At 39.4% G+C, this 21,514-nt stretch overlaps 1 protein-coding gene across 2 annotated transcripts in view; it reads left to right on the plus strand.

The window, feature by feature from the left end:
- Positions 1–21,514, plus strand: part of UNC5C (unc-5 netrin receptor C) — a 359,471-nt gene that overhangs the window by 307,842 nt on the left and 30,115 nt on the right. The window contains exons 8-13 of one of the 2 annotated variants that reach the window (XM_019463841.2): positions 258–314; positions 2,330–2,521; positions 3,249–3,593; positions 6,458–6,545; positions 16,636–16,804; positions 20,528–20,761. In XM_019463841.2, coding sequence (XP_019319386.1) covers positions 258–314; positions 2,330–2,521; positions 3,249–3,593; positions 6,458–6,545; positions 16,636–16,804; positions 20,528–20,761 — 1,085 coding nt within the window. The remainder of the gene's footprint in view (positions 1–257; positions 315–2,329; positions 2,522–3,248; positions 3,594–6,457; positions 6,546–16,635; positions 16,805–20,527; positions 20,762–21,514) is intronic. The other variant, XM_019463843.2, reaches the window with a different exon arrangement.

A 21,514-nucleotide genomic window follows, 5' to 3' on the forward strand; every position in this document is an offset into this window, starting at 1 on the left:
CTTTAAGCACTCCAAAGTTAGTGACTCGAGACCAGTTTTGCTCTGAAATTCAATCTGCCTACTTATTAATTCTTGGTAAGGCTCCAGAGCAGACAGGAGATGCAAAATCATAATTCTGTACTGAACCAGAATTTTAAAGGACCACAGGTTTCTTTTCCTTTTCTTTTAATTAAACCATTTTTCATGCTTCTTATTTTGTTTCCCTCATTAATTTGATTTTGTTCCCATTTTTGTTTCATTTTTTTGTTCTTTTCAAGGTTTCCTTTATCCTATCTCAACTGAACAGCGAACCCAGAATGAATATGGATTTTCTTGTAAGTTTGATGTTTAGTTTTTATGTTGCTGAATAATCATTTAACGTTATTGCCCCCAGTTCAAGTTTACCTTTCTTTAGATCACAGATGTGCACACAGGAAATAGGCGCCTAATATATTCTAACATGAAAAACAAATTAGATTTTCACCACCGAGGAGAAGAAAGAAGGGTCATTTCAAGCCTCTGCCAGCTTTAAAATCTATCAGTCTACCATTCAAAGCTTCAGTCCCAATAGCTGACAAACCATATCATGAAATGTGCTGATCTAATAAAGGGCCGGGTTCAAATGCTAAAAAGTAAAGGGTTGAGAAAATGCAGATCTGTTGAGTTAGGAAGCACGAATGTTGGGTAAGTAATTATAGCCTGATAAAGTAAAACCCTAAGGATTTAGATGTAATGTTCTGGCTGGAGTTCAGAATACTGCTGCAGGACCTCAGATATTACCCAGCAGCAACATCCAGTCAGCCCTTGGAAAGCAGTGCTCATACAACCAAGAGTGTTTGGGCTGTCACTAGAATTCTGGAAAGATCTGTCAATATTGACTTAGTTGATGGAAAAGTTGATATTCTGGAAACTTTGGGAAAGATAATAGTTAAAAAAGAAATGTCTCTCACATAGAGTATATTTAAACACAAAATGCTGAAAGAGAGCAGTTTCTAACAGGGAATCCCTTTAAACTGTCAACGTGTCAAAGAAACCGTGACACAAGAGTTTGGGTGAGCCACTGGCAATCTAAACGATGAGTCATTTCCCCTACATAAACTATGTGGCTGTGAGTCGTAGTGGACAGAATAGGGGCTCTTCAGCTTTTAGGAGGCCATGGGACTCACATATCTGAAAACTCCTTCCTCCAAACTGCACGTGTATATAAAATTGAGCACAAAAAGGTTGTTCTTGACTATTTGCAATACCAGTGTAAAATCACCTCTTTTATAGTGAGTGGAGAAACTTTGGTTACCTCTGCTGAAAATTTTTGTGGGTCACAAAATACTAAAAACAGAGACTTAAAGGTGTCTGTGGGGTTCTGGAAAGGTTTAATCTTGTTCGTTTTGTTTCAGTTATCAGCTTCTATCACCTTTTGCAGTTGGAGCGAAGTATGTTCTATGCCCCCAAGGCAAGATGAACATTTACAGGAATTGCCCTCTTGCTTTACCCAGAAACAGATCTCCCGACCGATTGCACACTGTGTTGGTCAAATGCTCAATTGCCTTCTAGGGTAGTCTGACCTTTATGATCACTGAACCAGGCCTTTATCTTACTCTGCACCATACAGACATTTTGATTCGGTAACAAGTGGCTAAATGTAAATCGCTGACCAGAGACCATGAGACCCTCATAGTTCTCAGAGGTAATACTGAATCTGTATCAAAAGTCTGGTGTTATCAACAATGACCTCTGCTCTCCAAATCTTCTGAAAGCACATCTTTAAAATCCAATGTGTTTGCTCCTAGTATTTATTTTGCTTAGTTACATATACCGTTCTCACCCATCTGTTCACTGATTTAGGGGAAAGTGAGAAGAATGTTATTTGTGGGAAGTAACCTTTTGACTTGAATGATACTTAAAAACATATTCTGATTCAATAAATATACAGATTCAGAACATGCCAGATATTTCTAACAGGATATTGATGTTTATTTTTTTAGAGAACTATCAGTGAATTCAAAGCAGCCTTCCAAACTTTTCCACCTGAAATTAGTAATGAACTTTTTTTCCCCTATGGGTTGGGATGGTTTTAGTTCCAGTTTCTTTTTATGCCTTCTAATAAATGGTCTGTTATGCTGCCCAATTTAAGATAGATTAGTGGGTGGGTAGATGCAGAGTGAGAAACAAAAAGAAATCAGAGATAATTTTCCACTGAAAGGCCACAGTCGTTTTATATAGCTTTTGAAATAGATTTGAAATTAACCTATAAAAAAGGCAATAAATGTCGGAAAAAATTACCGACAATATGTATGTGATCTGTGGGAAATTTCTCTAAGCAGTTGGTCCAATGTTTCCTTGTCCTCTCCAGCTGCTCCCGATTCAGATGATGTCGCTCTGTATGTTGGCATTGTGATAGCTGTGATAGTTTGCCTGGCCATTTCTGTAGTTGTGGCCCTATTTGTGTATCGCAAGAATCATCGTGACTTTGAGTCTGATATTATTGACTCTTCGGCGCTCAATGGAGGCTTTCAGCCTGTGAACATCAAGGCAGCGAGACAAGGTCAGTTAACGTTGCACTCCACACCTGTGATGTATGCATGTGACCAGCATCCCTGTGTGGTGCCAAAATCGCGGACTTTCAAGTCATGTAGTTTAGCCAGAGCATTAGCTCCATAAAGACATGGATTTGGGTCAACATTACTTCAGACAAAATCAGGGTCATTACTCTGTTGACTTCATTCATATAACAAACTAGAGGTGACAAGATGCACAAATCATTTTTTTGTCTTAACAGGTTTCTATGTCATACTTTTAAACTTTTACTTTAAAAGAATACACAGATTGGTTGACTGATTTCCTACATCCCCGTCCATTTTTTTTTTTTTTTTTTTTTTTTTGCCTTTTGACAATACAGCTTGCATAGCTATGAATATAGTGGTCTACAGATGACCTCAAATCCAGTATAGACAAGGAAAACTATTACCTAAGTCATTGAATGCAGATCACTGTCTTCGAATTCAATCTGTTGAAATAGCTAAATACCTTAGGAACAATGAGTAGACTTCAAGGCAAAATACAGAATGAACTCGTCTCCTAATTTGTAGCCAATAAAAAAATGGATTGTAGTTATCTCATTGCCCTGTTTTCAACAGAACCTTAGAGTCTAAACATCTCGAATATTCATTTGTTCATTTGTGTTTGGCTCAGAAAGTACCAAGGTGAGCCTGATTAGTAGAAGTTACCTGAATGGAGAATGCAAATGGACTTCCTTTCTCTTTCTGACTCAGATCTCCTGGTGGTACCCCCAGACCTCACATCAGCTGCCGCCATGTATAGAGGACCTGTCTATGCCTTGCATGATGTCTCAGACAAAATCCCAATGACCAACTCTCCAATTCTGGATCCACTGCCCAACCTGAAAATCAAAGTGTACAACACTTCCGGTGCTGTCACCCCTCAAGATGACCTGTCTGAGTTTGCATCAAAGCTGTCTCCTCAGATGACCCAATCTTTGTTGGAGAATGAGGCGCTCAACGTGAAGAATCAGAGTCTAGCAAGGCAGACGGATCCATCCTGTACTGCATTTGGCACCTTCAACTCTCTCGGGGGTCACCTGATTGTTCCCAATTCAGGTAATTCCTAGAGGTTGAAATCACATAGATCTTGAGAACGTATGTTTGTACCCAAATCTTTTTTTTTATCTGTTTGTTTTCATTAGGCCTGAAAAGTTAGTTGGAGCCTAATCTAACCCAAATCTACTTTTGATGTAGATCAACATTACTTCAGACAAAATCAGCGAAACCATTCATCTTCCTCCAGCCAACTCGGAAAACACTTCCTCTAGAAATATTATACTCACAACTTTCTGCCAAGATTTAATTTGGAACTGTCATTGACCTTCTTTTTAATAGAGCTTCAGAAGGCAACGGCAAGCCAGAAGTGCTCACCGTTGTCATCACACTTTAAAAGGACAAATTAATTAGAAAACATATTAGTTGGTTCACTTCCAATTTACTGTAGGAAGCAATACTTCAGAATACTAATTTTGAGATCAGAGAACATCATAGTAGACATCAAATCTTCATTTATTAACTTAACTCTTTATTATACGATCTTCCACCTCAAGGTATTTGTAAGGTACTCGCTCCCTCTTCTGATCAATCTCTCTGGAATCACAGCCTCATTATGTGTAGTGTGTATCTGTAGTATAATTGAGTTTTCAGCTTATTATTTAGTTACCTGCTTCTACAGCATAAGTGCCATAAAGGACTTCAATGGTAAATTTAAGTTAGTGACTGATAATGTTTGATTAATGTTTGATATTCATTTATCGGTATTAGCAATGGGTTTTTATCTATTGGCCATAAGAGGGTTAAGGGATTCCTCTGTGACTCTACCTTAGCTCTTTTGACAATACAGCAATAAGAAACAATTTGATTGACCTGAAGTCCTCATGTGGCATAAGAAAATAATATAATGTAAAAATAGCCATACAGCCAAATAATGTACAGAACCGATTGGTCTGCAGATCTGAATATGAACTCATCTTTGATTCTTTCTCTTATTCAGTCCCTTATTTCAATGCCTTGCCAGTTTGTCACACCATACCTTTAAAAGTATATTTTAATAAATTAAAATACTTACGGGAATCTCATTTTTCCTTTTATCTATACATTTTACGTAGCTGAGATTATACGTTATATATGCTTTTTTTCGCCTTTTTCTCTTTAATTCTCATGCTATTGTATACTCTTTAAAATCATGATTTAAAATATATTTCTAAAAGTCTATCAGATGGATAGATCAAAATATGCTCTATTGTTTTTTATTGTTTAAACATTATATATTCTCAAGGCAGGTTTTTTTCATGATATTTGTTGGATTCTACCTTTCCTTCCCACTTTCACACCTGTCACTTTTTCATATATGAATTATTATAAAGGCTTCTTAAGTGGAAAGGAGGGAGGTTGCATGTATTAAATACTTTCTATGTCCTAAGCATTGGTGATTTACATACATTACTTTATAACAAGCTACCTAACTTGCATCAGGCATTATTCTTATCACTTTACATTCATAGCTTTATCTCATCCCTGTAACATAAAGGTACATTTTATTGCTCCCATTAGGAAAAATAAAAAACTACCAAGGGTTGGTAACCTCACATGTGGCCCTCCTGCTTCCACTGTGTGCTTCAGCAAACCATCCTGTCCCCTATTGTGACATTGCGCTTCCCACAGCACTGAGCTTTTATGTGACTTTCCTTCTCGAGAAGGCCGTGACTCAACATTTCCAAGCGGTTACACAAACGCCTCTGAGTAACGATTCCTCCTGAACTCTCCATTCTTCATTCTTGAGACTTTCCAACATGGTCGGGCAAGTTTCCTTACTGCCCTGTGCTCATTTGGCATATTCCATTCCCTTGCTAATTAAAGTATAAATTACTCAAAGACAGGAACACTGTCTTTTACTTCGTGGCATTCACAGTACTGCCAAACACCATACTCACAGCGATGCTCCGTCAGTTTTTAGTGAGCTGAAAGTAAACTGCATTTATTGGAATAAAATCACAAAGACGGGTGTCTACAGGTTGTTGCCCACCTGGAATTATTCTTTGTGATGATCCCGCAGTGATGCAGGCTGGTGGTTCTTACAGTGTGTCCACGGGCATCTTACAGTGTGTCCACGGGCATCATGTCATTGGCATCACCCTACAGCTTTCTGGAAGTACAACTTCGGTAGGCCCTATAAGTCAAAAATGCCAGGATCCAGTAATCTGTGTTTTAGCAAGCACTGCAGGTGATTCTGATACAAGCTCAAATGGGAAAGAACTGCGATAGGCCCAGTGAATTTAGAACAAAGCGTGATCCCCTAGTCCTACAAAATGGTGTCCATTAGCAACTGAGTAAACACCCTCCTGACCTGCGTTGACTAAAAACTAGTCGTAGTTTGTCTGTTTGTTCGTTTTCTAGAGTTATGTGTGATGAAAGAGGTTCTCCACCAATTATTATTCTGTTACGGAAAAACACTGATGCCGGCCAGATATTTCAGAAATAAGTGTTTTTTGATATTATTGAGGTTAGCATTTCCCTGACTTTGAATTTCGTGGGGATTTTTTTTTCTTAAATTAGAAACGATGCATCATTACAGCTGTTTGAAATTTTAAGAGCGGTTGTTGGTTTTCCCCTCATTTTACAAGGAAAACAACAGTGAAACCATCTGTCTATTCCTTAAATAAAACAAGAGTTTAAAAAATTACATCATTCCTTTGAGTAATTCCAGAACAGTTCAGAGGGAGCTGTGGTAACAAATAAGACCAATAAGGACGGAAAGCAGGGCAGCTATGAATATTTACATGTCTTTAGAGAAAAAGCAGGCTTGTAGCTGCATGGCCACAAAATCTCCTCATTCCCTTTCACTTGCTTCAAAGGCATTCTGTGAAGTTTCCTTTTGATTCATAGGTCTTATGTGACTGCTTTTCTCTTTTGCTATTCAGGAGTAAGCTTGCTGATTCCCGCTGGGGCCATTCCCCAAGGGAGAGTCTACGAAATGTATGTGACTGTACACAGGAAAGAAAATATGAGGTAAATATGCTTTTTCTGGTGCGCTTGACTTTATCAATGTCTGACCTGGAGGAGAATTGTGCAATAGAAATAATAAACCCAACATGTCTCGAGTGCCCTGCTTCTAGCATACCCTTTTTTCCCTAGACCTATAAAACGTCGGCTTCTCTTTATCTTTGAAGCTTCAGACACTTGTGCAGATCTTGAGTATGGGCCGAAGGCCAGAGATCTTTTCTCAAGTGGACATGTGGCCATTATAGCTGGAAAAATGGCCAGAAATGTGATCCTTAGATTGTCTGGAGAGATGTGTGGATAGACACAGAGAATCAGCTTCATGTGGCCTGGCTCAGGAATCCACCCCATCCCCATTACAGGGTTAAAGGTCACAAAGATTAGAAAGTCCCTTAACCTCTGGCCTGTCACCCCCACGTCAGCCTAGCATTTTATTCTAACCTGCGGGTTCTTCTTTTTGTAACTCTCCCTAACTTAAGCCTTATCAGCCTCCTTTTTAGGTTTACCCTTATAAACTCCATATTGAGCCTTTCTAAATGCATCTAAGATTGATAGAAATTACATTGAGTCAAAAGGCTTTGTTTTGAATGTATCATAGTCATAAAGATGAAGTTACTTTAAGTAAAAAATAACAAGAGGACTTTAAATGTCCTAAATTCAATTTTCAGTCTGGGCCTCTAACAAATCTAAGAATGGTCTCTCTTGGTTAGTTCCCACATAAAACATATGTATTAAATAGTGCTTTAAGGTCTGACTGATTAATGCTTCTGAAGTACACTGAGATCTTAAAATAAGACTTTGTTGAAATGAAGATCCTTACATGTAATTATCATTGTTTTTCCCAAGGGGAAAGGCATCGGCTCTCCAGCCCTGAGCTCCAGATACAAAGCATGAGTGATAAATGTTGAACTAGTTTATCATTATAACACATTATACCTTTTGTCTTCCCTCTCTCATCCTCAGAAAAACACCCATTTTTAGTCTTGTTCTTCAAAAGCCGAAAAGCTCTTTTATCATGCTCTCAGGTAGAGATACTGGCGTTTATAATCCGGAGGACCCCCAACATTTTTTTCCTTGGGTGGTGTCCTTTCACCTACACAAGCACTAACCTAAGAAAATGATAAAGTTCCTTGAGCATTATTCATGCCTTAAATTTGAGCAACAGAAAATTACTAAAAGGCTTGTATTTACTCACATCAAATATTCATTTTTTTTCATTCTCCATGCCAAGTAACATTCACAGACCCTGAGAGCGCCCTTCTGTTGCAACAGGAGAAATAAAGATCAGCAAACTCTAAGATCCCTTTATGTACTTTTTTCTTCTTTCTCTTGTCCTAAGTCAAGGTTTGCACTAAGTACATCCATCACTCAAGGCCTTTGCCAACATGGACATTTTGTTTAAACAGAAATGAGGGATGGCTTGTGCTTTATCCTCCGAAGCAGTGAGGTGTCTGGGTCTCTTATTGTCCATGTAATCACCGCTATCTTCAGCTGCAAATCAGGCCTTAAGGGGTGCTGCAGGGACGCGCTGAGGCTGAAAGATGTGTGCATTGTGTGACTTGTGTGGTTTTCCTTCCCATGGTGCGGTCAGCACCCTGGCAAGAATAATTGTGCATATGAGATGAAAGAAAGAGAAAACAAAAAATTGATAAAGCTAGACACTTCTGCTTTGAGTTTTCCTTTTCCTTCGACTCAAAAGAAAAGGAAAAACTATAAATCATTTCTTGCCACCCGTACTGCCTGAAGTTAGGTGCAGAGAGAATTACTCTGTTCAACTTGGTGTGCATCAGAGAAGTTCTGTTTATATAAATGAAGCTAGAGAAACCTCAAGATCTCAAAAGAAAACATGCACGAGAGACCATGAAACAAGGAACAAACACAAGAAGACGACTGTGTCAAATAATGAGCAGTTCTTCTCGTCACTTATTTTCCGTCGTTTAGGATATATTAGTAATAGACTACATGGTACCATTTATTCACCATACTTTAACTTTCATTTATTTCTGCACTGCAACCCTGTGATGAGTTCCAATTTAAAGATCGAAAAACTAGGGCTCGGGGAAATCAAGTCACAGAGCCAATTTTTTCCCAGTCAAAAGCCGAGGGACGGCCAAATTCTCAGGCAGGTGATCTCACCGCGAAGCTTTTCTGCTCTGTCCCATGCCATCCCTCTTTTACAGATAGCACCAAGACACTGCACCGGGCCTCTGCTTCTTACTGTGGTACAGTCTCACACACAGTTTCTTTCTCCTGCTCCCTGAAGACCCTTTCTGCCCTCACACGATCGGAGACAGAACTTCTAACAGGGAAGACATTGGGAGGGCATCAGGAGCTATGAATGTTCCTTCAAGTCATTTATAGGACAAGTTTGATCATTTTTCTCCATTTTCTTTCTCCCTGATTTCCCTTTATTGCATCCCAAACTGGGGATTTTTCCAGCTGGATGTTTTCCAGCTGGTCATCTGCTGATGTGAACTGTCTAAAGGGAGGCGTGAACTTAATTACGTGTGGCAGAGTGGATATGACAAGGGGGCCTTATCATTACTGAATGTGCTCTAAGAGAAAACCCTGAATGGCAGATGAGCAGCCCAAATGAGCTGCAGCAATGGGACATGCTGTCTCTGACAAGGGAGCAAAGCTGTAAGGGCGTGCTCATGATTTCTACCTCTCCAGCTTTACACATCTCGGAAGACGCCACAAAGCGTCTGTTTCCCCTGTGGATACAATTTCCATGATTAATGGCACTAATGTGGACCTTTTTGCCTTGTTTCCAGTAGTAGTTAAAAAAAAAAAAATGAGTCTGACTCAGACTGAAATTTTGCTCTTTGTCATTTCTTATTGAAAAATAATTGGAATTAAAAATATCAATGTTAATTGCCCTTTTCTCTGTATTCTGCCCTTGCTTAGCAATACTCTCAAAAGGCCAGAAAGTCAACTTAGACATTCCACATATGAAGGTAAAAAGAACTTTTTTGGGAAACCATGGGGAGCCATGGAAGGTCTCTGAGCAGCCAAGCAATAAGAGAATAACAGTGCATTTTAAAGATTGATCTGGTGAGGTAGGCTGGATGAGTTAGTTGGTGGAGGGAACAGGAAGACTCCCTGTAGGCCGGCTGCCTGGTTGGGCTATGGCAATAAACTAGGTGTGAAGGGGGAAGGGAAGAACCAGGCCTGAGTCTGGAGGATGGAAAGTGAAATATATTTCAGAAAGAAGATTTCACCACCGGTTAGAAGTGTCACAAAAGAGTAATGAAACACAAAGGATAGGTGTAGGAACCAAGCCTTGGGCACTGGGAAAATTGTGAGTGCAAGTGGTTCAAGGAGGAAGGACAAATTCTGAGCTAAATGTGGGCAGTGTGCGCGGGTAGGGATATGGGATTCACGCCGGAGATGTGGATGGGGAGTCACCAGTGGGTGGATCCTCTGAGGGTTAAAAATGCAGAGGCAGAAAGTAGAGACCAGGGGAAAGAGCTTCAGGAAATATTCCTATTAAAGTTTGGATGTGATGAGCAAAACGAAATAGAACATGGAAGGAAAAGGCAGGTCAACACAGAGTTTACATCTGGTGTGGTGCTTCTACTGAGTGACTATGCAATGAATATTTTTCAATGAAAGAATGAATGACTGGAAGTATTATAGAACAATCAAACGTAAAGAGATGTTCAAGATGAAAGAAGTGGTTGACATAGGTATACGTAAAATTAAAATGTACAGAAAAAGAAGAATAAAAGAAATCATTGGGGCACCTGGGTGGTTCAGTCAGTTAAGCGTCTGACTCTTGGTTTCAGCTCAGGTCATGATCTCACAGTTCAGTTCGTAGGTTCAAGCCCCACATCAGGTTCTGCCCTGAAAGTGTGGAGCCTCCTTGGGATTTCTCTCTCGCTCTCTCTCCCTGCCCCTCCCCAGCTTGCTCTCTCTCTTTCTCATAAATAAATAAATAAATAAACAAACAAACAAAAAATTTTAAAAAAAAGAAGAAGAAATCATTGGATTTGTCAACTGCAGGACGTTGGCATAAGAAGAGTTCAAGGTGCGAGTTAGTGGTGAGGCAATGTAAACTATCTATCATATATAGGTACTGAATATAAATAATAAAGTAGTATGTTAGGATAGCGGGCCAAAATTCTCTTATGTAAGTAACCATATAGCAGAAAGTTTTGATTTATTTTAACATGTTTTTGGAAGTTGGTAAAACAGTATTTGACATTATTATTTCTCAGTGGAACTCAATGACATTCCTCTTTTGAGTCCTCAAGTCCTTATTTGAGCACACAGCCGTATAAAAGGCTACAGGTATAGGGGGAAGAGAGTGGAGTGCAGGCATATGTAAATCTTATTTTCTCACTGCTCTCCACGGTGTTCATATACTGCAGTCTTACTTATAAAGAAATGATTTCAGGTGATTTATGAAAATACAGTCTTTTCAACGGGAGGGAAAAAAAACTTGTAAATAAGTAGATTGAGAAAATGAGAAAAATTAAGATTTGAAAAGATAACAAAGTCAGGTAAGCAGTTAAAGTATAAAATATTTGGTGTAATTCCCAGCATATTTCCTGGTAATAGGTCATGAATTTACTATTCCAAACCTTTCAAGAGGGGAATGTAGTAAGTGATAAAATCCATGTGTCCATGAGGAAAAAATATGCCCAAGAGAAGCTCAATTATTTCTCCCTTCATTCCACATAAAGAAGACATTTTTTTGTTAATACAATTAACAACATCCTTAAATTGAAATAGCAGTGAGTTTTCATAGGACTCCTGGTAGTGTCCCTCAATGTAAGTAGATGGTATAAGGCCCAACTATAAATTCAGTAAAATAATTCCACAAGGACTCATCAATTCAGTCAGAGCACGATACTTAGCTGTTGTGGCTTAATCCAGGGATAGATTCTGGCTTGTCTGGGGAAATGGTGGCACGCCCTTCAGAGTGGCTTCCATAAATATTTTTTTTTGCTCAATTGAGCTTTTGATAGCAAGTGAGTTAGATATTCCCTGTCAGATACCTAGAGTGCAAATATTTCAAGTTGCCAGTTATATGTGAAACCGTGTGCTTCAAAAGGCAGCTGAGCCTCGGGGAGGGGGGGGGGGGGGAGGGTGGCGGTGGGATTGTCATCCTGAGGGACCTGACAAAAGACATGCATGTTACTAGAAAGCATCTTGTCTCCACACAGAGGTGGATGGAGACAGATTCTCTTCAAGAAGTAATTTTAGGCTTGCTCTTGCAAATAGACCAAAAAAAGTCTCAAGGCCCTGAACCCTGATAAGTAACCCAAAATACACCACTGTGTGAAAGAAACCACATCACTTGTGTTTGAAATCTAGCTTTGCCTGTTACTAGTTTTGAGGCCGTAGGCAAGTGTGTGAATGTCTCCAGATTTCAATTTTTCTCTTGTGGAAAAAGAAGTAATACACATACTTATCCTGATTCCCTTGCAGGTGTGCCATGAGCAGCAAATGCAATTGCTTTTATGAAAGTTTTCTGAATTGTGCACTTCTGTGTAGGAGAAGTTCTCCTCACGGGTAACAGCAAACAAAGGATGAGAAAATCTCTCTGACAGGAAACTAAAACACTTCTCTGAGGGCTTTGTCCTAGAGGCTTCAGAACCCATCCAGCATTTCCTATGATAGTATCCTCACTGGACTTTGAAAAGCCTTTGAAACTTTAATTATTGTTCATTACTAAATTTCTACTTAATTGCTGCTTCTGCAGCTAATTTTTGCTTTGTGCTCATTTCCATGTCATCTGCCGTTAATATTTATAGAATGTTTACTAAATATCTCAGATAACTCATGAGACATATAGGAGCGAAGCCCGTTGCAAAAAAACATGGATCAGGCTTATTTATATTTAATTTCTACTAGCTTTGTTTTATGTATTGTAATATTCGTGCTTAATGTGGATTTAAACACTCTGACCTTTGGTTTCACGGAGTTAAATCTTAATCTTCCCTCAATCACTCCTTCCATATAGGCTTGGAAATGTTTCCAATTTCAACACCACTTCTTTCATCTTGAAAACGAAAAGATTCTTATCATTATTTCTTCTTTGTTTTTCATTCCCTGTTATGGATTCCGCTTCACCACTTCCCTATTCATTACATTCTTGCACCTCACTGGGTTAATAAATTCTTTTGACACCTACTGCCCCTTCCTTCCCTTGCTATCCCTCCCTCAAGAATGGTGCCCATCAATATTGCATGCCAGGGGTGTGCTTAGACAGTACAGGTCTGACAGCTCCCCAACCCAGCAGGGAGGCTTCTCCCTTCTGTTCCAACTCAGTGATGAGAAGAACCCCTCCTCTTTCTGCCTCAAGCACCGGCTGCTAACAGCAGACTGAGGGGCAGATGTTTCCAATCTCCAACTATATAGCAAGGACCACTTGAAATGGATTCCACTTAAGTCTCCTTCCTTAAAAGTTTAATGCCCACTTCTCAAGGTACTCTTGTGACCAAAAGGTAAGAGTTGTGCTCACGAAAATGTAGTCACTGTTTTTTGTTTTGGTTGTGTTTTGTTGCCATGGTAGGAAAAGTAGAATTAGCAAGCATAAGGTTATCGCTTAGGACCGATAGTATAATATCAGCTATGCCACAATGAAACCAAAACGTCACTCATGTACTAAGAAAATGAATTTCAGACTGGAATGAAGGAAGAAAAACTGGATTAAAAGGAAATGAAAACTAAGGGATGAAGCAGATGATAAAGACTTCGCAAGCTGCCAATAACCTTATTATTCCCAAAAGTACATTTTCAAGTACTTGGATAACTTTAGATTCAATAAAAATGTGCTGTTATTCAGTGAGGATGGAGATGATGTTAAAAGACAAAGGAGATAAAAGTTGCTTTTACTTTCTAAATAGGAAGAAAGAAAACCCTTAAGTTGGTGAGATCCTAATGACATTTTAGAATGAGAGGAGGGAGGGATAGCCCAGTTTTATTAAGGAGAAAATATGTCAAACTATAATTGAGTTCTTAGAACTGAGGATAATACTTGTCAGGAGCTAAGGACTCTAAGATTTGACGTTACCTTGGCTGCCACAGTCTGGTGGATGTTGATAGATGACACAGTACTTCTGGGGCAGAGACAAAGGACAGTTTGTTACAGCAATAACACTGTCCAGAGTTTTGTCGTTTTTGTGCCAGTTCACAAAACCCCAGTGCCAGAAGGGAGATGCAGAGAGGGTCAGATGATCTGTACACACTCAGTGGGTGCCTTCCAGGAAGGACCTCTGAGCTTGGAGAACATGGGTTTTTTTATAATGGGAAGTGGATGTGGTTGCCTTGTACTCCAGAGACCAGCACTATCGTTGCCTTCCAAGGTGATTGCTATACAATCGCCTTGAAGAGACATGCAGAAACATGAAAGATCCATGGAGAACTGTCTTCCAACAGTATATAAAATGTGTATATTATAAATTAAAGATGTATATATATTTATATATAAAAATATCAAGCAGCTGTTGTCATTCATTGAGTGTTAAATTAGGGTAGGCCATAGATTTAAGCTAACTTCTAGATTGTGTAGTATATTCATATATTAACCATAGATGAGGAAAAAAATCCTAAAGGAAAATCCTTCTCAAGTGGCCATCACAATTATACAGGAATTTGATATGTCCCTTATAATATCCACGTGAATGAATGGAAAGATATGAACTGGACAATGTATATTTTAATTGGTTTATATTTGGCTAAACCAGAAAATTCAAATTATTGATGTCAGACTAGAAAGAGGTTTCAAGTAGTATGTTTAAAAAGGTCTTTATCTTTGCCCTATTCTTGTGCTACAATGTCAACAGTGATTGGAACGAGAAGATAAGTGGCAGGCAAATCAGTTCTACAGAGGATGAAAGACTAGAAGAGATAGCCTATACTTGGAGAAAAGACAGTGTTAAGAAATACATACCCTGAAATTTTCTCTGCAACTGTTAAGGTGAAATTAAATAACCAAATGTAAATTTCTGTACATATGTTCAAAAGCCATTGCTGCAACCACAAAACTGTAGAGACTTAGCCTAAGAGCCTTTCATGTTATGAATACACAGGGTAGTTAGCTTTAACAAATAACTTATCCTCCTTGGGGCTTCATTGCCTCATTTTATAAAGGAAATGCTTTATATTATCTCCATCTTCCTCTGTAACTCAAGCCTGCAATAACATTTATAAATAATTATTTGATTGAGAACAACCTAAGGCAACAATTTTGTTAGGCATTGATATAACTATGTATTCCAAATCAAGGAAAATAGGAGCCCTGCTATGCTGCCTACTTGCGTATAATATTCACTTCCAGATGCCTTACTTTAGTGAAGACATAGGAACACCAATGGACATCTATATAACGATGAAGGTAGAAATATAGGGAGATATCTGGAAACCATGCTTTTCTAGTTAAAAAACTGAGAATGTTTGGTCTAAAATAAAGAAGACTTTCTAGAGGCATCATAGCAATCTCTAAATATTTGAAAGGCTCTCATGCTGAAGTGGAGAGAAAGCAGGCCAAAGATATGTGGAAAGAAGGATCAGGAAGGCAAATTGTATTTCTCCTAAGAACGTTTTGTAGGTTTGAATCGATAATATGTGAGGTGACCCTCAATAGTAGTGGAGCACCATTTTGAATGTGTCTACAGCACCAGCCACAAGCCAGCATATTGTAGACAGGCTCCTACTTTGTATGGAAGGTGGTGCTTGTTGACCCCAGGGGTCCTGCCTCCTCTGAAACACTCAGCTCATGATCTCTTATCCACACTATTCTGACAGAGTAGTTTTGAGTATTGTGTTGAGAAGGCATTGGCGTTAGTCCCCACGCTAACACTTGTTAGTTTTAAGACTTTGGGCAGTCTGCCCCATGCTTTGGGACTACTTGCTCACATATCAGCTTTGGGTTAATTTATCCGTTTATTTGTTGATTACAATCTTGTTAGGGAAATGACTGAAGAAAGTTAAAAAAAAAAAAAACATGTGGAAATAATTTGGATCTTTGGGGCATTTGGGTGGCTCAGTCAGCTAAGAGTCGAACTTCAGCTCAGGTCATGATCTCACAGTCTGTGAGCTCGAGCCCCACGTTGAGCTCTGTGCTGACAGCTCAGAGCCTGGAGCCTGCTTCAGATTCTGTGTCTCCCTCTCTCTGCCCCTCCCTTGCTCTCACTCTGTCTCTTTCTCAAAAATAAATAAACATTAAAAAAAAATTAGATCTTTGAGGTTCTTTCCACCCCAATTCTCTGAGTATGAAGTATACAAGTAGAAATATTTCATTTTAAATTCTAGAACTATAGAACACAGTTCTGTATTCTGCCTGGTCATATGTGAAACAATGAATCTGCTTTACTAGCCTGAATTATCCCTGAAAGTCATCTGGAAGAAATTTAGCTCTAGGGTGTCCTTACTCTGAAGTGATTTTTTTTTTTGAAGTATTTTTCAAGTTAGGTCCTAAAAATAAATTAAAAGTATTTAAAACCCTGTGAGAGTAATGGCAAGTATTATCAGAAAAGATGGTTGTGGGGTCATCAGGCTGGCTCAGTCAGTTGAGCATCTGACTCTTGATTTCAGCTCATGTCATGATCTCACAGTTCATGGTATTGAGCCCCACATTGGACTTTGAGCTGACAACACAGAGCCTGCTTGGGCTTCTCTCTCTCCCCTTCTCTCTGGCCCTGCCTCTCTTTCTCTCTCTCAATAAATAAATTGCTCCTTCTCTCTCTCAAATAAATAAATAAAGTTAATTTTTTAATTAAAAAAAAAAAAAGAAAGGATGGTTGTGTAACCTCATAAGGACTCTATTCCTTTCTGTTCCATCCTGAAGGTATCTGCACATGAATTCAAAGAAAATTACCAAAGGCAGGTCTGTCTGTGTCTGGGGGAAGGGGATCAAAGAGACACTGGCAAATTCACTGTTATCATAAATTTCTCCAGTCTTGAAGATGAAAGTATTGGTATAAAGGACATATCTTCCCATATAATTCTGCCTCTGCACCCTCCCCCACCCCCGCAAAAATCCCAAGAAGAAACAATTTGCACAACTTCAGATCTAAAATCTCAATGAATACATAGTACATACATGCTATGGAAATGTCACTCATGCCAATCTCTGCTCTTCTTCTAGGCCACCCATGGAAGACACTCAGACACTCTTGACCCCTGTGGTGAGCTGTGGGCCTCCGGGAGCCCTGCTGACCCGCCCCGTCATCCTCACTATGCATCACTGTGCAGATCCCAATACTGAGGACTGGAAGATACAGCTCAAGAACCAGGCAGCACAGGGGCAGTGGGAGGTGAGCTTCTGTTGGGATAAAGATGGAACACAAGAGCAATTCATTTAGATAAACTGGAGTAATTATGGGAAAGTTTTTGTTTTTAAAGCAGAACATGAATGGAATTTTAGCTTATACTCAAAAAGACAGAGAGAGGCAGAGAGTGTGAGAAGGAAGGAAGAAGGAAAGACTAGTTCTTGAATGCTTTAGCTACTGATGGGTAGTCCCAGTGAAAATGATGGTCAAGCATTGGCTAACTTCTAAGGAAAGTACACTTGAGAGTCTTGCACAAGTCCCCCTTGGAACATACATACAGTGTATTGGGAAGGGAAATATATATATATATATATATATATATATATATATATATATATATATATATATTTAAATTTGCAGGTAAAGAAACATTGCAACTGGGTCAGAAAATGGTAGGCATTGTAGACATATACCCGGAATATAGTTCTTCTGACCTTAACTTGGGGAAACAGAAAAACAATGCATTCCTGAAGCTCCACTAGAATGAAGAACACCTGTGACATCTTGGCTATGTGTGTCTGTTGCCATCACAACCTGTTAAGGACAGTGCCTTAAACAGATCCTGTTCTTTTCAGCAGAATCCTTCCATCAGCACCTGAAGTTACATGCAAAAGAATTTGTTATACCATGACCACTTTATACCTAATACCTTAAAAAAAAAAAAAAAAAGCTTGCATGTTTTCATTATTATCCCTTGGAAAGACAGTACCTGTTGTTTAAATGGAAAATAGCCATATTAAAAATCACATTTTAGAGTATTCTTGAGAAAGCATATTTCAGGAATATATCAAAAAATGTCTAATAGTTTTGAAAGCTACCACTGTATTTTGTGTCACCATTACAAAATATCCAATCCATAAATATTATATACATTGTGATTACTTATGGTATTTTTCTTTTAGGAAAGAAATTTTCAGAAAAAAATGTATGTGAAGATTCAGATTCAAGCCTTCAGTATTTTAGGGAAAAGTAGTGTTTGAGTTAGAAGGGTATCCCAGGGATACCCTTTCTGTGGTCATGTTCCCTTGGCCACATGATGGGATCACTCCTTGCCAGAGGGCTGAAAGTCCAGGACTGAAGTCTAGGGGTAAACTTTATGTTGAGTTATGACCAGACTTAACCAGATTTAACCTCAATTCCATTTAAGCTTGAAATGATTTATCTCAAAAACATCCCAACGTCTTAATCTCAAGTGATCCTAAACTGTGTGCACAATTCTCTGTTTAATGCCCTAATGCGATGTCTATTTATGGACTTGAGTAATGATAACAGTAGCAAGAACAATAAAATGAAATAAAGAGACAAGAAGAGTAAAACAGGGCAATGCTTAAGAATACACTCTTACACTGGTGAGGTTGTGGAGAAACAGGAACCCTCTTGCACTCTTGGTGGGAATGCAAACTGGTGCAGCCGCTCTGGAAAACAGTGTGGAGGCTCCTCAAAAAAATAAAAATAGAACTACCCTATGACCCAGCAATAGCACTGCTATGAATCTCCCCAAGGGATACAGGAGTGCTGATGCATAGGGGCACATGTACCCCAATGTTTATGGCAGCACTTTCAACAATAGCCAAATTATGGAAAGAGCCTAAATGTCCATCAACTGATGAATGGTAAAGAAGATGTGGTTTACATATACAATGGAATACTACTTGGCAATGAGAAAGAATGAAATCTGGCCATTTGCAGCAATGTGGATGGAACTGGAGAGTATTATGCTAAGTGAAATAAGCCAGGCAGAGCAAGACAGATACCATATGTTTTCACTCATATGTGGATCTTGAGAAACGTAACAAAAGACCATGGGGGAGGGGGAGGGGGGGAGGGAGTGGGGGAGGGGTTACAGAGAGGGAGGGAGGCAAACCATAAGAGACTCTTAAGGACTGAAAACAAACCAAGGGTAGATGGGGGGGGGGGAGAGGGGAAAGTGGATGATGGGCAGGGAGAAGGGCACTTGTTGGGATGAGCACTGGGTGTTGTATGGAAACCAATTTGACAATAAATTATGCTTAAAAAAAAAAAGAATACACTCTTATACCTGTGGCAGGGACGTGGAGCATCTATTCCTGACTGTATCTTACTGGAGGCTTTCTGTAACATGCTCATTGGATGATATTTGAGGCTTACCCTCACCTTGCTGGGGGGTGGGGGGGAGCACTTCTTTCCATGTGTCCTTTCGGGGCTAAAATAAACCTGAAGGTGCTGAATTTCTCTCTTTGCCAGTTCAGTGTAAGTTTTATCTTGGAGTACAGGTTCAGATGAAGAAATAATTTCATGAATGGTATTCAACCCAACTCCTACTATAGCTCAGTTGATGTTGTAAGATCTAACTAATAAACAACCACCCCAGGCGGCTACTTCTTTCATATCGTTGAGACTCAATTTATGATGACACAGCCATTCATTTTTTGGACAAAAACCCATTTGCTCACCATGAGCCAGGCCCACTGAGCTATAGTGGGAATCAAAGCAGACACAGTTCCTGCCTCTGTGAAGATTAAGTAGCCTAGTGCAGAGGCAGAATCATGCCCACATGTGTATTTTATCTCACTCATATGAAGTTTTCTTTTAAATTTGAATTAATTAAAAGTTGGAAAATTTCACATAAAACTTTGAACTTCCAGTGTGTCTTGAAAGATTCCAGGCTGTTTTCTCACTGGGCCTACATTCCTGCATAGCTGTGATGAGCTGAAACAAGTGGGAACCGAGCTCTTTAGACAGACTTGTGCTCTGCTTTACCAGAATCTCCTCCACTCCCTATTGTCTTCTGCCTTACTTGCCGCACTTATTCCTAATACCTGGCTGCCCTGGGAGGCATGCGGAATTATGACCCTTAGGTTATGAGTCCTACACTTGGTCTTTCAGATGATTTCTTCCGTGGCCTCAGTCATTCAGATAAATCAAAACTTGGTTGAGTTAGTAACTGTTTTAACAATACTCATCACTTGTATTTATTTTTACTTCTTGCTAAATATTTTCAAAAACTAAAAGGCTAGGCTCTGTAACCAGAGAGATGTGTCTTAAAGGCATTGAGTTTACTATGTTGTACTTTCCGTGGAGTCCAGTAACCCAGGTTATTGAGGAAAAGCAGTGTATCTTTTTGAAAAGTAATTGGTGGGTGAGTTTGGAAGAACACAGTAGAATGGTATTGTGTAATTCTTTAATCTCTCTAAATCTTTTCAAACCCCTAGATTTTGGGGGGAAAACCTATTACACTATCATGACATTGAAATAAAACAGTACTTTTGGAAACAATAAGAAACTTAGAGATTAAAACATTACATTCTCAATAAATAAATAAATAAATAAATAAAACATTAAATTCTCAGACATAAGTAATAAACTCAGGTACACTGAAATTAGGAGGATAACTAATGGATTTCTTTTGGAATTTTATGTTGATTCCAGTGAGGTAGATTCTCAGATCAAAAACGCTAACTAGAGGGCCATCGAAATAAAGAATATTGGCAGTATGAAGGCAAGGGGACGTAAAGGAGAGAATGATTAAGAATGGAAAAAGAGCTACATTAAAGCCTGAGAGTGACAAAAACAACTCCCCCCCCCAAAAAAAAAAAAAAAAAAAACAAGAAAAGGATGAGCAAACCTTAGCAGAAGAGGTCCTGTTCTATCTGCCATACTGGCCACCATCATGGCGGCCAGCAGAACCCACAGTAGTTCAACCACAGCTCCTTCCTTCTTGTCCTGCAGGATGTGGTTGTGGTTGGGGAGGAAAACTTCACTACCCCCTGCTACATTCAGCTGGATGCAGAGGCTTGCCACCTCCTCACAGAGAACCTAAGCACCTACGCCCTGGTGGGGCAGTCCACCACCAAAGCTGCCGCAAAGCGCCTGAAGCTAGCCATCTTTGGACCACTCTGCTGCTCGTCTCTGGAGTACAGTGTTCGAGTCTACTGTCTGGATGACACCCAGGATGCCATGAAGGTAAATCTCTCCTGACTGACCCTCCTTCTTTCCCTTGGCACTGAAGCCAAGGTTTGGTGTGGCGGCGCCCACCCAGAGACCATGTGTATGTGTTTGTGCACCTCAGTGCGCAGACACAAGTATCCGGCCCCAAAAGATGCAGTTTAAAAAAAATAAGAAACATTTCTCTGAGGCCATGCTGATAAATGAGTGGTTTTCCATTGTGCTGATTCCTCCCAAGGGCTACTTTTGTTTACCTTCCTTGATTTCCTTTAATGAAAAATTTAGAAGAAGTAGGAGAATTTGGCAACGAGACGTGGATGGTAAATAATCTGCTTCCATGTTTATCTCAGCTGTGTGCTTCCTATAAAAGGAATTGGCGTAATTGCTCACACTGTATGTTCCTCTTGTGTGCCACTTCATTTATATGCTTTCCCATTCTTTTTATGAGGACTGTGAGAAAGAGGGTTAGCATTTGACAACAGGCTGCTGCTTTGCAGAATAAATGAGCTTAATTCCTGGTGCTATTATTGCAATTCATTTTATCCCATTTGAAGCTTTAAAGGATATCGTAAGTGCCTTTGAAGAAGTTATGATCTGGAAGGAGGCATAAAAGAACTCTGCCAAGGACTGGGAGACAAGTCTGAGTCTGATAAATGCTATAGATGAATGCAGGTTCTGTGGGAGTTCAGGAGGGGGGAGGGGATTATATTATTTTGAGGAGATCTGACAAGGAGCTAACATTTGAATTGGGCCCAAATGAAAGGTAGAGTT

This window comes from Panthera pardus, unplaced genomic scaffold (genome assembly GCF_024362965.1).
Source record: "Panthera pardus isolate Hobbes unplaced genomic scaffold, ASM2436296v1 HiC_scaffold_13, whole genome shotgun sequence".
Taxonomy (NCBI): domain Eukaryota; kingdom Metazoa; phylum Chordata; class Mammalia; order Carnivora; family Felidae; genus Panthera; species Panthera pardus.